The sequence below is a fragment of the Raphanus sativus genome, unplaced genomic scaffold (genome assembly GCF_000801105.2).
Source record: "Raphanus sativus cultivar WK10039 unplaced genomic scaffold, ASM80110v3 Scaffold0881, whole genome shotgun sequence".
NCBI lineage: Eukaryota > Viridiplantae > Streptophyta > Magnoliopsida > Brassicales > Brassicaceae > Raphanus > Raphanus sativus.
The window spans coordinates 1-14,030 of record NW_026616195.1 but is presented as its reverse complement, the minus strand read 5'-3'; the positions used below and the strand labels follow the sequence as shown (position 1 = coordinate 14,030).

Here is a 14,030-nt window from a genome sequence, read left to right as displayed (position 1 = left end):
CAAGATGCTTGTAGTCTCTGGAACCTGTGGTAGACATTTCGAAGTTTTACAATCTTTCTTTGAAACAGAGCTTTGTTTTTGGAGTGGGAGAGAAGACTGCCATTCCTTTGCTGCTCTGATTGCTTTAGCCAACATCTCTGTTTCTGAGAAAGATTTGTCCTCAAACAGCAACTGATTCCTGCTCGTCCACAAGACCCAGAGGATCCATGAATACAGAGGTTTGGAGAGACCTAAAGGAGGTAGGTTCGTCATTCGCGAGCATGCTGTAAGTAGGTCTTCCGTTGAATTACAGGAGGTAGTCGATGGGATTGCTATTGCTGGTACTAGCGCCCAGACTTTCTTCGCTGCAAGGCACTCAAACATCACATGAAACACAGTTTCACTCTCTCCACATCTCTTACACTTGCTATCTACTTGTATTTCCCTTTTTACTAGAGACTCACCCACTGCTAAAGCCTTATTATTCATCTTCCAAAGGAATTGTCTAATCTTAGGTGAGCACTCTACATTCCAGACATATCTTTTCCAGTTGAAAGAAGGGTTCGGGTTACCATTATGGAGTTTGGTCAGAGCATCCAATGATATTTCTATATTAGTTCTAAAATTAGTTACTTTGACAACGAATTCTTAATTTAATTTTTCATATAGTTGTTTCAAATATTATTATAAAATTTTAGTTTAATATATTTCGTGTTTAAGATTTAAGAAAAATGAAATTATTTTATGTTCAATTGGTTCACAAGCTTATTACAAAAGGGTTAAATTCTTTTTTTTTTGTCAACACAAAAGGGTTAAATTCAGACGCATGAACGCACCAAATTAAAAGACTCCTTTTTCATATGTACGATACATACTACATTTATGTTTAGTTTAAGTAAAAGGAAACCCAAGTGGTAAAAGTTTTAAAGTAATGTTTTGTTTTTCTTCTTTTGATATTGACTTTAAAATTAATAAAATGCATCAAAAGCATCTCTTTGCATGAGAGGAACAGTGGCAGTGCATGTATCATCTTCTCGTTACAACAGAATCCATTGTCTTAATTAATCAAAATCCTTTGTAATATATTTTATTTTAACGGAAATATAAAAAACTGAAACACCTTTAATTTGTTTATAACATCCCACATGACAACCAACAGACTGCTCACTGGTGCGTAATTATTTTTCTCTTTCTCTCAAACTTAAATTTATATTATAATTTATAATACCAAGAAAATATATAAATATTGTAGAACATGATTTGGTTCGTGGTTCTATGATCACAGATTCGGAAGTACCTCCATACACGGTGGATTTAATCAGATTGTGACACTCCGTCTTGTGCATCGGATCTCCATACCATAATTTTTTATTATGGGAGGAAACGTCTCTACACCTACTGATAGTTTATTGATGCGTTTAGGTTACTCGAACCTAAGACTCCATCCTTTAACAATTTTCTACAAAATAAGCTATCAGTTCAATTGGTGACAATTTGTCTTGTGGCGAATTGTTAAAAGATACGGTCTTAGATTCGAATAACACTAACGCATCAATAATTTATCGGTAGATGTGGAGATGTTTTTTTCTACGACGAAGGATTAGGGTCGATGCGCTGCAGTGATACGAAATCTAGGGCATGATAGATTATCACACAAAAGGTGATAACTTGTTTTGAGGGGTTGATAATTGGTTGCAACTTATAGATGCGTAATCTTCTTTCACATTTTTCCGTCGTCCCATTTTAAAATTTTGTGATAATAATTCATAGAAACAAAACAAACTCCTGCAAGTCTGCAACTGCTGTGCTGACAAAAAAAGAGTCCTGCAACTTATAGAATTTGAATCATGATCAATTTTTTTTGTAAAGAAAATACACAAAAGCTTTGAATGGTCCTCGAATGGTAATGCAAACAAACCAAATTGAGCATATCTTTTTTTCAAAGTTTTGAGCATATCCTATGCAGTGCAGCGGACGGATCGTTCTAATTTTGACAGTATGGATTTACTATCTTTTCTTAAAATGTTAGGTCGGTCATATACAGAAGTAACGTTCTAATTGTTTGTTTGTTGACTTTTGATTACAGAGTGGCGGTTTGGTCGGTCCGTAAATCTCCGGTGCCTCTCAAACTATGACTTGCTCTTTTTCTCTCTTTCACACTTTTCATTTAATTTTAAATATATATTTGTGTAACGTTTTGCGTTATGTTAAGAAGAAGATTTATTTAAGCTTTTGACTACTAAATTGATGTGTTTTCTGACGAAAAGAAAGTTATATAATATTATGTTTGTTATTGACTCTTACTGTGCTTGAATAATTTAGGTCCATTGTACTTGTTACGCCGACAAATATAATAAATTTACGGGTAAAGGTTTACCAAAAAAAATCTTCACAAGTAAAGCCAGTCTTTATGTTGTGAGTTCATGATGGAGGAACCTATACAATAATTTCACACTAAATAAAGTTATATACAAGAGGAAACCAGGCGTTTTAATTTTCTTAATTAGTTAACCAAAACCCAATTTTCATTTAGAAGAAATTAGAAAAAAATTAAGATCTCTCAAAAACTGTTTTAAATCGAGAAAATTTCCAAATTTTAAACTGGAAAGAAAGCTCATGGGTTTTACAACTTTTCCAGAGATGGGTCTATGGGTTTATTTTCCATTTTAAATTTGGGTGATTTAAGGCCTGTGAGCTGCTGGCTCGTGACACTCAAAATTATGATGAATCGGCAAATCGAGAATAATGATAATTTTACTTCTATAAGATCTATATAGCCTTTTCCATAAAAATGTCGTTGTTTTCTCCTTCACCAGATGGAAGAATTTTGCATCACTAACAAACACGAAACCTTAGAAATCCTACATCGAAGTTTAGAGACCAATACTAATATGTATAAATGATACGAGTCAATCTGTTAATTTCATTATTTTAAATTGAGTTTGAGTTGAAACTCATTTTTTGCATGGTTTATTAACTCCAAATGGAAATTATAACTGATCCAGTAAAGAAATGAGATATGCATTACTCGAGTGAATCGGTCAAAGAGTTATCATTGTGAAGGGGATTGTAGGTATATGCAATATTCATATAATATACTGACGTTAACAAGAAAGTATCACAAATATAATGATAATACTAATTAAACTTCTTGACTAGATTTGATAAAACTATTATTATTTGTATATATAAATAAACAGTATGAAGCCAGAGTTATAAATCTCATTAGTTATTATTAATACATAAATAAACAAACGAAGATTTAATACATGTACTAACAAAGACAGGGTATTACGTATAACATGTTATTGTTTTTTTGAACTAACACGAGACGAAAAAAACATGGAAGAAACAAAGTACAGAAGGCAAAGCACGGAAAATCATTCAAGGGGTAACACTTTTGTAATTAGGATCGGAGCTTCGGTTCTCGTAGAACCTAGCAATAAACGAATTAGCTCTTCTATCGACCCCTGGCTCAGCGATCCAAAGTCGACCATCTTCATCACTAGTCATGATTCTTGACCTTATGATCACTCCTTCTTCGCTCCAATCATCTCCACTGTTCGAACAGCACGGTAGCAAAGCTCTTATTATCGAAAACGTTGATGATTTCTTGTTCCTACCCATCTCGATTTGGCTTATATATGTATACTACAATCACTCAACTTGAATATATGTATACACCTCTAAGTTTTCATATTTATAGGAAGGGGAAAAGAGAGAATAGGAAGTAGCTAGGAAACGGTGATATACAAAACGACAACCTCTCGTGTATATACATTATGCCTTTAACACGTAAATACGTACTTATCTATATATAATATATGATCTATACGAGGTTTAAAATAAGATTATTGTCTAAAGAAAATGCACTGGAGACCGACGGATGGATGGATGCATGGCTGTAAAAGTGAAAGAACTTCTTTTGAGATGAGAATAAGTTCTCAACCTTTCCATGTATGAGGAATGAAGGATTCAAAAATATTGTTTAGTTAGTTTATAAGTCTAATAAATTATAGTATTTAATGTATTGATATATATATATATATATATATATATGCAAATGTCGTAAAGTAATCATGCTTATATTCTATATACTACCAAACTATATTCTTCATCTTTTGTCTTTTTATTTTCTTACTAGTGAATATGATTGATCTGCAAGAACCAATAGTGATTTACTTCAACAAGATCACTCACTATTTAAATTATATATTTATACTCTCTCCTTATCATTTTAATGGCTGTTTAAGATTTTCGCACAAAGATTAAGAAAATACATTTTTTATGCATTACCATTAAACTAAACCAATTTAACCTAATAAGAAAAAGATGTAGTATTTTGAATTTGTCAAAATTTTCAAATAACAATAAATTGTATTTAGAATTGTGAGAACATGAATTATTATGAAAAAAAATAAAAAAAAATTTAAAAACCACTTGAAGTGATACAGAGGAAATATGTTATTTTCTTCATAATTTTCTCATTAATTAGGTTTTGTCACTTTTAATGTTTCAATGTAATTGAACTTTAAAACAATTTGCTATTGCAGTACAATGTTTTATTTAATCACTGGCTTATGGTGCTAATGTATTATGTAATCATATATATAACTACTCTAAAAGAAGTTGGCAATTCGGTTTAGGTTCAAAAGTTTCAGTTTCTTTTCTTCAAGATTTACTAGAAAGGCAAGTAGAGTACGGCCTACATATTATTAGATTTAAACAGGCATAAGTTTTGTTTCAGATTTTTTCAGTATTAGTTCAACTTGTCAAGAATCATTTCATTGTTGAAATAAATTTTGGGTCCAGTCCGCATTTTTTCGTATTGGTTTGAATTATAACGAATCTTCTAACTCAGGTAAAATGCAGATCGGTTTATGTTTTGGTTTACTTCTAATTAATTGGATATATATGTTCAATTTATTTGGCTTGAACATCGCAGATCAATCAAGAAACTTGTTGTAACTTGTAAGAAATATAGCAATGGTTGAGTGACTGAACAATGCTGACCAAATCCTTTTGTTGAGCCTAGACCGTCCTTCTGTCAATGTCCTAGGGGCGTCTGAGAGCCTTTTTGTATCGACTTGGTTTGGATTCATTAGAATCTCACATTCTTCTTCCGTAACAAGAGATAACGTCGTTATCATTTCTTGCTCCCCACACTACACAGACATTTTGTTCTATGAATATGTCTTCTTCTTCTTTCCGTGGGGGAAAGAGTACAAGAAACTGCGATTCACTGGACTCGTCACCAACGTTTCGCCCTAAACCAACATTTACCTTTGGATTCGAAATGAAATCATACTGAATGAAGCAAGAGATTGTCAACGTAACTTGCTATTGTTGAAACAAGTGGTGAAATTACAGTTTACATAACACGTAATAGTTCAGTATATATCAAAGATTCAAAGCTCTGATGTAACACCAATGCTATTCTCTAGCCACTGATAAAGCATTGATGTCCTGAACATTGAAATGAATCGCCAAATCTCTCTTAACTTTTCGAAAATTCCTAAATTACATTAATTAAAGTCCTGCTAATGGCATGGCCTATGGGACCCTTCGGTGATGATAGCTGGCTTCCTATGGGACCTCTGATTCAACACTTCGGTGAGGCTGGACCTCTTGTACTATCAACACCTCTAACAGCACGAGCTGCTGATGTTTGAGAAAGATCACCAAAATCTTCGACTTTTTCCGAAAAGAAAGAAAATAAAAAGAAACGAAAACAAAGATCCAGCTAGTATGTTTATTAACCAAACAAAATAACCCTAGTTAATAGTTGACTAATCTCGCTCAAAGAAACAAAGGTAACTGAATCAACTTTTTCGTTTGCCACCAGGAGTACTCTGCTTTGCAGGAATTTGGACCAAACTTGGAACATAACTGAGGAGAAGTGAACTAGGGCGTTGCCTGCTCCTATCATAGTGAGTTTCCTTACAATCTTTATAGACGACTGTTCCATATATATTTTCCCCAGCAACGGAAATTATGGTCCTCTCTTGATCTATATAGTCTTGATGACACAACAAGACCCATTTATTCTCCTCGTCCACCAAGAAACTCATCACCCTGGTCAAACAAACGGTGCTGAAAGAAAATTCACTCCATGAAAAGTATTTGGTCTCATCAGCCTTAGTATTGGTCACCCATATCTTCACCTGACTAGAACGAGCAGAGTTCTGAAATAACAACGCAAGTTTCTCTTCCCTGACAACTGATAGAACTACACCCGCATCATAATCATCATCACTCTGACGAGGAAGAGATAGATGTCCAAATCTCTCTGTTGTGAAATCAAATCTGAGTATGAAACTAACCAGATCATAAACTAACCAGTAAGTATTTCCCTTTAAAGAAACACCAAGAGATGATAATATTCCAAAATTAACAGAATCGGTATCAAGAACCCTCCATGAATCAGAGTTAAACTCATATATTTCAAACTTCCAAACTCCAAGATTATAGCTAAGCTCCAAGATTTTCAAGCTGTCACGTGATTTGTTCTCATTTTCGTATCCTAGAAAATACTTATACTTGGTGTAACGGTTACTAGATTGCCTGGATTGGATCCACCTGGTTTGACCAGTGCAAGGGTTCCAAACCACGAGACTATTGTCTGTGGTGGTGCATAACAATAACCCTTCACAGTGGAAGATTTCAGATACCTTGACTTTTTCTGAATACTTTAGGCTCTTAAGTTTACCTGTACAATCAATAAAGCGACCATACCAATTGTTGATGCCATGGAAATTGAAGCTGAATGAATAAACCGACTCATCATTCAGTAAGACCATCTGCGTTTCTGATTTGCGCAGGTGGTTGTTGATAAATCTCTGATCTTTGAATAAAGCATACCATCGTTTGCAAGTTAACTGCAAACGTTTTACAGATGTGGGTGGAACCCTAGAAAGTATTTCGCATTCCATTTCCCATGGGAGACTGGGGATCACCATTATTGTTTATCTTTTGTTTTTGTTTCTGACCTGAACTCCCAAGGAAGAAAGAGAGAGAATAGCCAAGTGAAAAGAAGAAAGCCAGAAGATAATATTAAAGAGAAGTTAAAGCTTTAAGGTTAACTAAAAAAGGAGAAAAGATTAGGGTTTTACTTTTAGCTTTGTAGTATTATTTTTTTTTTTTACGGCAAACGGCTATTATATAGCTTTGTAGTATTAACTGTTGTTAATTGGGATATATATATAGAGAGGTTATAACGTTAGAGCACTATTATCGGCGTTCTTAAGGACATATCTTAGAGTTAAATTGATTTAATTTAAATCAAAATTAGGCAAAATAAGCTGGGACGTCCTTAGTTAAGGACTTTTTGGTGTCGTCCTAAGGAGACACGTGTTGAGTTGTGAATGGCCGAAAAAAATTGTCCTGTATGCAAAATCGATTGGAACGAAGAAGAGAGATCGGTTGAGGTTGGTGATGGAGATAAGGAGATAGTGGTGAGCAATAGAAGCTGATCATTGCTTCTCGCCGATTTGATTCTCCCGTTGTGTCTTATTTTCGGAATCAATCGAAGCAATCTTCAATTTCCCTTTCGATTTTGTAGGAGGAAGAGCTCGGCCATGGGAGATCACGAGGCGAAAAGTTTTTCTCCCTCCTCCGTTCAACGACGCGACTCAGCCGTGAACTGTAAGCTTTCTGATAACGTGACTGTGTTGGTTGTTTGATTGCAGGAGTTCTTCTATTAACAGTACTTTTTGGCAGTTAATCCAAACTATTTAGGATATCTTGATTCTGTGAAGCTTGTTGCTGGATTCTTATACTGACGTTTGTTTGTGTTTGACCTGTCAGGTTTGTCTGGGTGGACGAGCAGTTGAAAGAACAGTTGTTAAAAAACAGTGATCAGACATATTGGGTACCTGATCATGTGAAGGTCAGTGGAAGAAGGATCAATACTCTATATAATATACATTACAAGTGTAGTAGCAGTTTTTGAGTTAATGACATTATTCTAATACCTTCTTCTTGATTGACCTGCAACTCAGTGATGATGGTGAGGAAGTTGTTGTCATGGATTCTGTCGACAAGCTTGAAAAGCTCTCTGGTGTCAAGGTTTGTTTGTCTATCTTTCTGCTGCAACTATTTGTCAAGAAGGAAGAACTAACTAGTTGTACAATAGAAAACATTGATGAACAACTCTTTTCTACTCATTATATTGAGTAACTATCTGGTTTGCTAACGTCCAAAGTAAATGCATAGGTTAAGGACGTTTGATTTCAAATTCTGAGTTTCCATATACAAGATAGAATTTTTGCTCTGTAGATCAAAGACTAGTTATTGCCTGTAACGTCATGTCATCTTCTCTTTCTAGATTTTTAACAGAAGATCCTCACCTGAGACTTGGAGCTAGAGGGGCTGCTGAGGTTAAAATGGATCTTTTTTTTTTCTGTGTTGATTTTGTTCCAGTTTGCTGTAAACTTTTATTGAAAATATTTTCATTGGCGCAGGTCAAGCAGCACATCTTTTTTAAAGACATCAATTGGGGTACACTAGCGAAGCAAAAGGTGCTTTTTCTTTTTCTTTTGAAGATATATGTTCTGCAGAAGCAAATCCTCATTTTGTATACAATGTCTAACGCTATTTTTCTTTTAGGCTGCATTTGTTCCAGCTTCAGAGAGTGCAATCGACACTAGTTACTTCAGAAGTCGCTACTCGTGGAACACATCGGATGAGCAATTTTTCCCATCAGGTGAGGTTCAAGATTATAGTGATGATGATAGCTTGAGTGGGTACCTGATCATGTGGTTGTTTTAAGCCAAGGTACAAAATGTTTCTATGAATTGAATTTGTAAAATATGCTAAAGACTTTTTTTGTCCTACCAATAATCTACAACATTAAAAAAGTTCTTAAATTTTATCCCTAACTTAAAAATATTACTAAAATATGTTAAGGACATTTTATTTGTCCCACCAATAATGTTGCTCTAAGAGGGCCATACATTGAGCCCAGTATACTCTTGCAACTAATAAAGCGTCAATGTCTTGAAAAGGATCACGCTGAAATGAATTTCCAAATCTCTCCTTTTAGAAAAATCCAAACTTGTAAGAGTATACTAGATTTTATCCTGAAGCAACCTAGTAAGCTTTTCCATTTCAAACATGCATCACCAGGTTGTATGGTTTCAAGTTTACAACTTGAGGACGTTGAGATATACTTGTAGTTATATAATTAACTTAATTAAAGTCCTGCCAATGTGATGATATTTTCTACTCCTTGGTGTTCGTCTCTTTGTTTCTTGTATTTATATAACATGCACATATTTATGACAACCTTGATCGCCACTATATCATAACTAATATATTTGAGTGACATCACCAAAAAATCTTTTTTCCAGAAAAAAAAGTTTACAAAGAAAAGAAAAGAAAACAAAGAAAATCCAGCGAGTATGTTTATTAACTAAACAGAAACAACCCTAATTAATAATCAACTAATCATCTTTTTCTTTTGCCATCAGGATTACTTTGCTTTAACGGAATTTGGACCAAACTTGGAACATAACTGACGAGAAGTGGACTAGGGGGTTGAAGGCTTCTCCTGAAGTCAATGTTTATTATCCCCTTGGGAATGTGCTCTATATAGACTACTTTATGTATATCTTCTCCAGCAACGTAAATTATGGTCCTCTCTTTCTCTTCAAAGTCTTGATGACAACACATGACCCTTTTATTCTCCTCGTCCACCAAGAAACTAATTACCCTCGTCATGCATTCTCTAAATCTACTGAAATCCACTACTAAGAACACGCTCCACGAAAAGTCTTTGGCCTCATCAGCCTTAGTGTTGGTCACCCATATCGTCATCTCTAATGGACTATTAATATCAAAGCTCTGAAATAGCAACGCAAGTTTCTCTTCTCTGACAACTGATAGAACTACACCCGCATCATTATCATCATTATGAAAAGGAAGAGACAGACGTTCAAATCTCTCTTTAGTGAAATCAAATTTGAGAATACAATTAACCACCTCGTCGTCGTCTTCATCATCTGAATATAACCAGTAAGTATTTCCCTTTAAAGACACGCCACTCGATCGCCATAATATTTCACAATTAACAGCATCGTCACGAAAAGTTCTCCATGAATCAGAGTTAAACTCATACATTTCAAAGGAATAATAATATCTAAACCTCAAGAGTTTGAGGCTATCACATGATTTGTTCTTGTTTCCGTATCCTAGAAAATACTCATGGTCCATGGCGCACCCGTTAGATTGGATCCACCTGGTTTGACCAGTACAAGGGTTCCAAACCACGAGATTTTTGTCTTTGGTCGTGCATAACAATAAACCTTTACAGTGGAAGATTTTAGATATCTTGACATCTTCTGAATCCTTCAGTCTCTGAATTTTTCCTGTAATCGTAATAAATTGATCATATCTATTATGGATTCCATTGAAATCGAGACTGAATGAATAAACCGATTCATCCTTTTTGAAGAGCATCTGTGTTGCTGCTTTGCCCAAGTGCTTGTTGATAAATCTCTGATCTTTGAACAAAGTGTTCCATCGCTTGCAAGTTAACTGCAGACGTTTTGCAGATGTGGGAGGAACCCTAGAAAGTATTTCTGATTCCAAGTCCGATGGGAGTTTGGGGGTCACCATTATCGTTTATTTTTATGTTTCTGACGTGAACTCCCAAAGAAGAAAGAGAGAAGAGAAAAGAAGAGAACTAGAGAATAGCAAAGAGAAGTTAGGCTTTAAGGTTAACTATTATATACAGAAAAAGAGAGAGAAGAGAAATTTGGAAGTCTGTCTTAAAACCGTAACTTATAGTTGGGGGAATAGCAAAGAAAAGTTAGGCTTTAAGGTTATCCATAGTTTAGGAAGATATGGATACAATTAATTTCCTAAATTTGAGCTATATCTATAGTTTAATTAGAAAACATTATTGTCTGTATAATCTCGTTTTCGAAAAAAAAATATGTATAATCTCTTTTGTAGTTTAGAAAAATATTGATAAATATTTATAATATATTCACAATTTTTTTTTTAAAAAAAAATCATAAATATATATTAAAGTTATATTTTAAATGTCTATTTAGGAAGACCTTAAATATTATAAATATATAATATTTTTGAATATGTATAACACATTCCTACACTTTTAGAAAATCCTTCAATTTGATATCTAAATTTATAAAGATAATATATATGTAAAATAATCTTCTTAAATTTAGAAAGATATTATATATTTTGTAATGTTTTCCTAATAAGCATATAATTAAAAAAAAAATTGTCATACACATATAAGTAAGGTTTAGTTTTTATTTACCCTTTTAATAAAACATAGTTTGTTTCACTTGATCCTGAAAGACACTATTTTAGAAAACAAAATGGAAAAATAACTATTTAAAATATTTGATCTATTTTGTAGTTTTTAATTATATAATTAACTAGCATTAAAAAAAGTTTATCTTATATGAGCAAGGTTATGTTCTATTCTATAAACATTAAATCTAAGCTGCTCCCAGATCATTCTATATGCCATCAGAGGATTATAGTGCTGGATTTGGTAAAGCTGGCCCAGCTATAAGGATTATAGTCCAACACGACATAAGTGATTGTAGTGCTGGAGAACTTTTGTGTTTGGTAAGACATGGACTATGTCACGGAACCATGAGATGGATAAAGATCTAAGAAGCCTTTCTCTATTATTTTCAACACCGTGAGTCGGTTGAGTATCTTCCAGCAAAATCGATATTCGGTAACATATATAAACACGTGTAATCACTTAGCACGAATCCAAGATCAAAACGACATAAGAAGTAGGTACTCGCCACGTAGTTGGACAAGTGTCGTCAACCTTTTCTCGTGTCCCACATACATAACAGAGCCATCACCTCACAAATCCTCTGAGAAAACCACACATGAGCTTTTCATGTTGTTTATTTCATAACTGCGAGGAGAAAAGAGTCTATAGATTATCAAAGGGTTAAGTAAAAATGGGTTTAGGGAGGAGAGTTATCGTATCTTTGGTACTTATGGCTATTGTAACGGTGTGTTGTGTTAAAGCCACCATCGCAGAAGAAGCGGCTAAGGATAAATCATGGACTGATTGGGCCAAGGAGAAAATCGGTCTGAAGCATGAAGAGAACATCCCGACCACTCACACCACCACAACGGTCAGGGACAACGTTGGTGCGACGATGGAGAAGTCAGAAGGGGCTTACGAGACAGCAAAATCGAAAGCCAGAGAGACTATTGGTTCCGTGAAAGACAAGGCATCGCAGAGCTATGATTCAGTAGGTCAAGTTAAAGATGACTTGTCTCACAAGTCAAAACAAGTTAAAAACAGTTTGTCGGGAGACAATACCGATAAGTCATGGACTGATTGGGCTAAAGAGAAAAATTGGAATCAAACACGACGAAAACTATCCTTATAACATGGGGGACACGGTGTCGGAGAAGGCTAAAGAAGCTAAGGACGCAGCAACACGCAAGGCAAGAGACGCTAAGGAGAGGTTGGAAGAAACGGTTGAGGCGACTAAGGAGAAAGCAAGCGATCTAACGAGTGCGGCTAAGGAGAAGGCGGAGAAGTTGAAGGAAGAAGCGGAAAGAGAGAGTAGGAATGCGAAGGAGAAGAGTAAAGAACACTACGAGACTGCAAAATCCAAAGCTGAGGAGACTTTGGAGTCTGCGAAAGATGAAGCGTCTCAAAGCTATGACTCAGCTGCTGAGCAGTCAGAGAAAGCTAGAGATACCTTGTCGCACAAGTCAAAACGAGTCAAGGATGCTAGCTTAAACGCCGATGATGATGAGCTCTAAAATGTGGCGAAACAACAATTCAGAGAGGACTTTGAACAGTTTTAAGATGGTTAATACGGTTGATTTTTTTTTTTTGTAAACTGGCTTTCAATAATATGGTTGATATTGCTTTTATTTTTCCTGATCTTTAAACATGTGTATCGTGTCTGAATTTTCTTTTTATGTTCCTTTTTCCTCCTTTTTGGTTTCGTAATGCATCTATTGATCTCTGGTATGTAGACATGTCTCACGTTTTGAGTGAAGCGGCTAGCTGTAATTACATGGGCTAATTAGTACCCTTTTACGGGCCCGATTCTTTGAGATCAGAAGCCACTTTGCGTGATTACAGTCTAATTTCTAAAACAACTCTTTGTACGCTGGTAATACCCCAATAGGATTCGGTAGACAGCTTCTTTTGATCTCGTCGAGTGTTTAGATGGATTTCTTCGTAGAAACCACAATTATATTTGTCTGCTTTCGGCGAATTGATGTATTCTAGGATTAAATTAAATGATCAATTAATTAGACTCGATTTGTCATTAATGGAGGAGTCTTAACCTTGACTTGGGTTAAGAATTATATACAAAAAATTATAAATTTATAATATTATATATAAAATTATATCATATATCAAATAAAAATATAGTTAGATAGCTTATATGAACATATTTTATTCCATAAAATGAAAATAATATAAATTAATATACATATGAAATTTATAGTGATTACTCTATTATTATTTTTTAATAATGAATTAATGCTTGTTAGTTAATGGAATAACTACAAAATTTTTTGCAGTTTACATTAAAAATTACACTTCATAAATCTAAAATATGAATATACTAACACTCAAGTTAACGATTTCAATTTATCTCAAAAATTTAAGACTAACATCTAAACTTACTAAATTTTTATAAATTATTTCATCTAACTCTAATATCTAAATTAAAATTATATAGAATAGTGATTAAATTATAATTATATATATATATATATATATATATAATATTCAAATTTACATATTTAAAAACTTACAATGATAAATAATGTACAAAAAATATATAAAATTATATACAGTTTAATAATACATAAATTCTTAGTGAAATTATTATTTATATTAAATTGAATTATGCAAACAAAATAATTACGTGTTGATGGAATCAAAATTAATTTAATATTATATACGATGAGAGATTTCCTTGAGAACCTCTTGATGCGATGACCTTGTATGCAAATACAACTAATCATAGGTGATACGCTATGAGTATATAACAATATTATGAATGAAACCA

General features: G+C 33.9%; 2 protein-coding genes and 1 pseudogene across 2 annotated transcripts; 1 reads left to right on the top strand and 2 right to left on the bottom strand.

Annotated features, from left to right (window-relative positions):
* Positions 1 to 5,470: 5,470 nt before the first annotated feature.
* LOC130503250 (putative F-box/kelch-repeat protein At3g17570) lies at positions 5,471 to 6,938 on the bottom strand. The gene has a single exon (XM_056997927.1). The coding sequence runs from the start codon at positions 6,936 to 6,938 to the stop codon at positions 5,802 to 5,804; it is 1,137 nt and encodes a 378-aa protein (XP_056853907.1). The 3' UTR covers positions 5,471 to 5,801.
* A 2,388-nt stretch (positions 6,939 to 9,326) lies between these two features.
* LOC108858908 (putative F-box/kelch-repeat protein At3g17570) lies at positions 9,327 to 10,765 on the bottom strand. The gene has a single exon (XM_018632762.2). The coding sequence runs from the start codon at positions 10,594 to 10,596 to the stop codon at positions 9,427 to 9,429; it is 1,170 nt and encodes a 389-aa protein (XP_018488264.1). The 5' UTR covers positions 10,597 to 10,765; the 3' UTR covers positions 9,327 to 9,426.
* Positions 10,766 to 11,738: 973 nt separating this feature from the next.
* LOC108860860 (late embryogenesis abundant protein D-29-like) lies at positions 11,739 to 12,873 on the top strand (annotated as a pseudogene).
* The last annotated feature ends 1,157 nt before the right edge of the window (positions 12,874 to 14,030 follow it).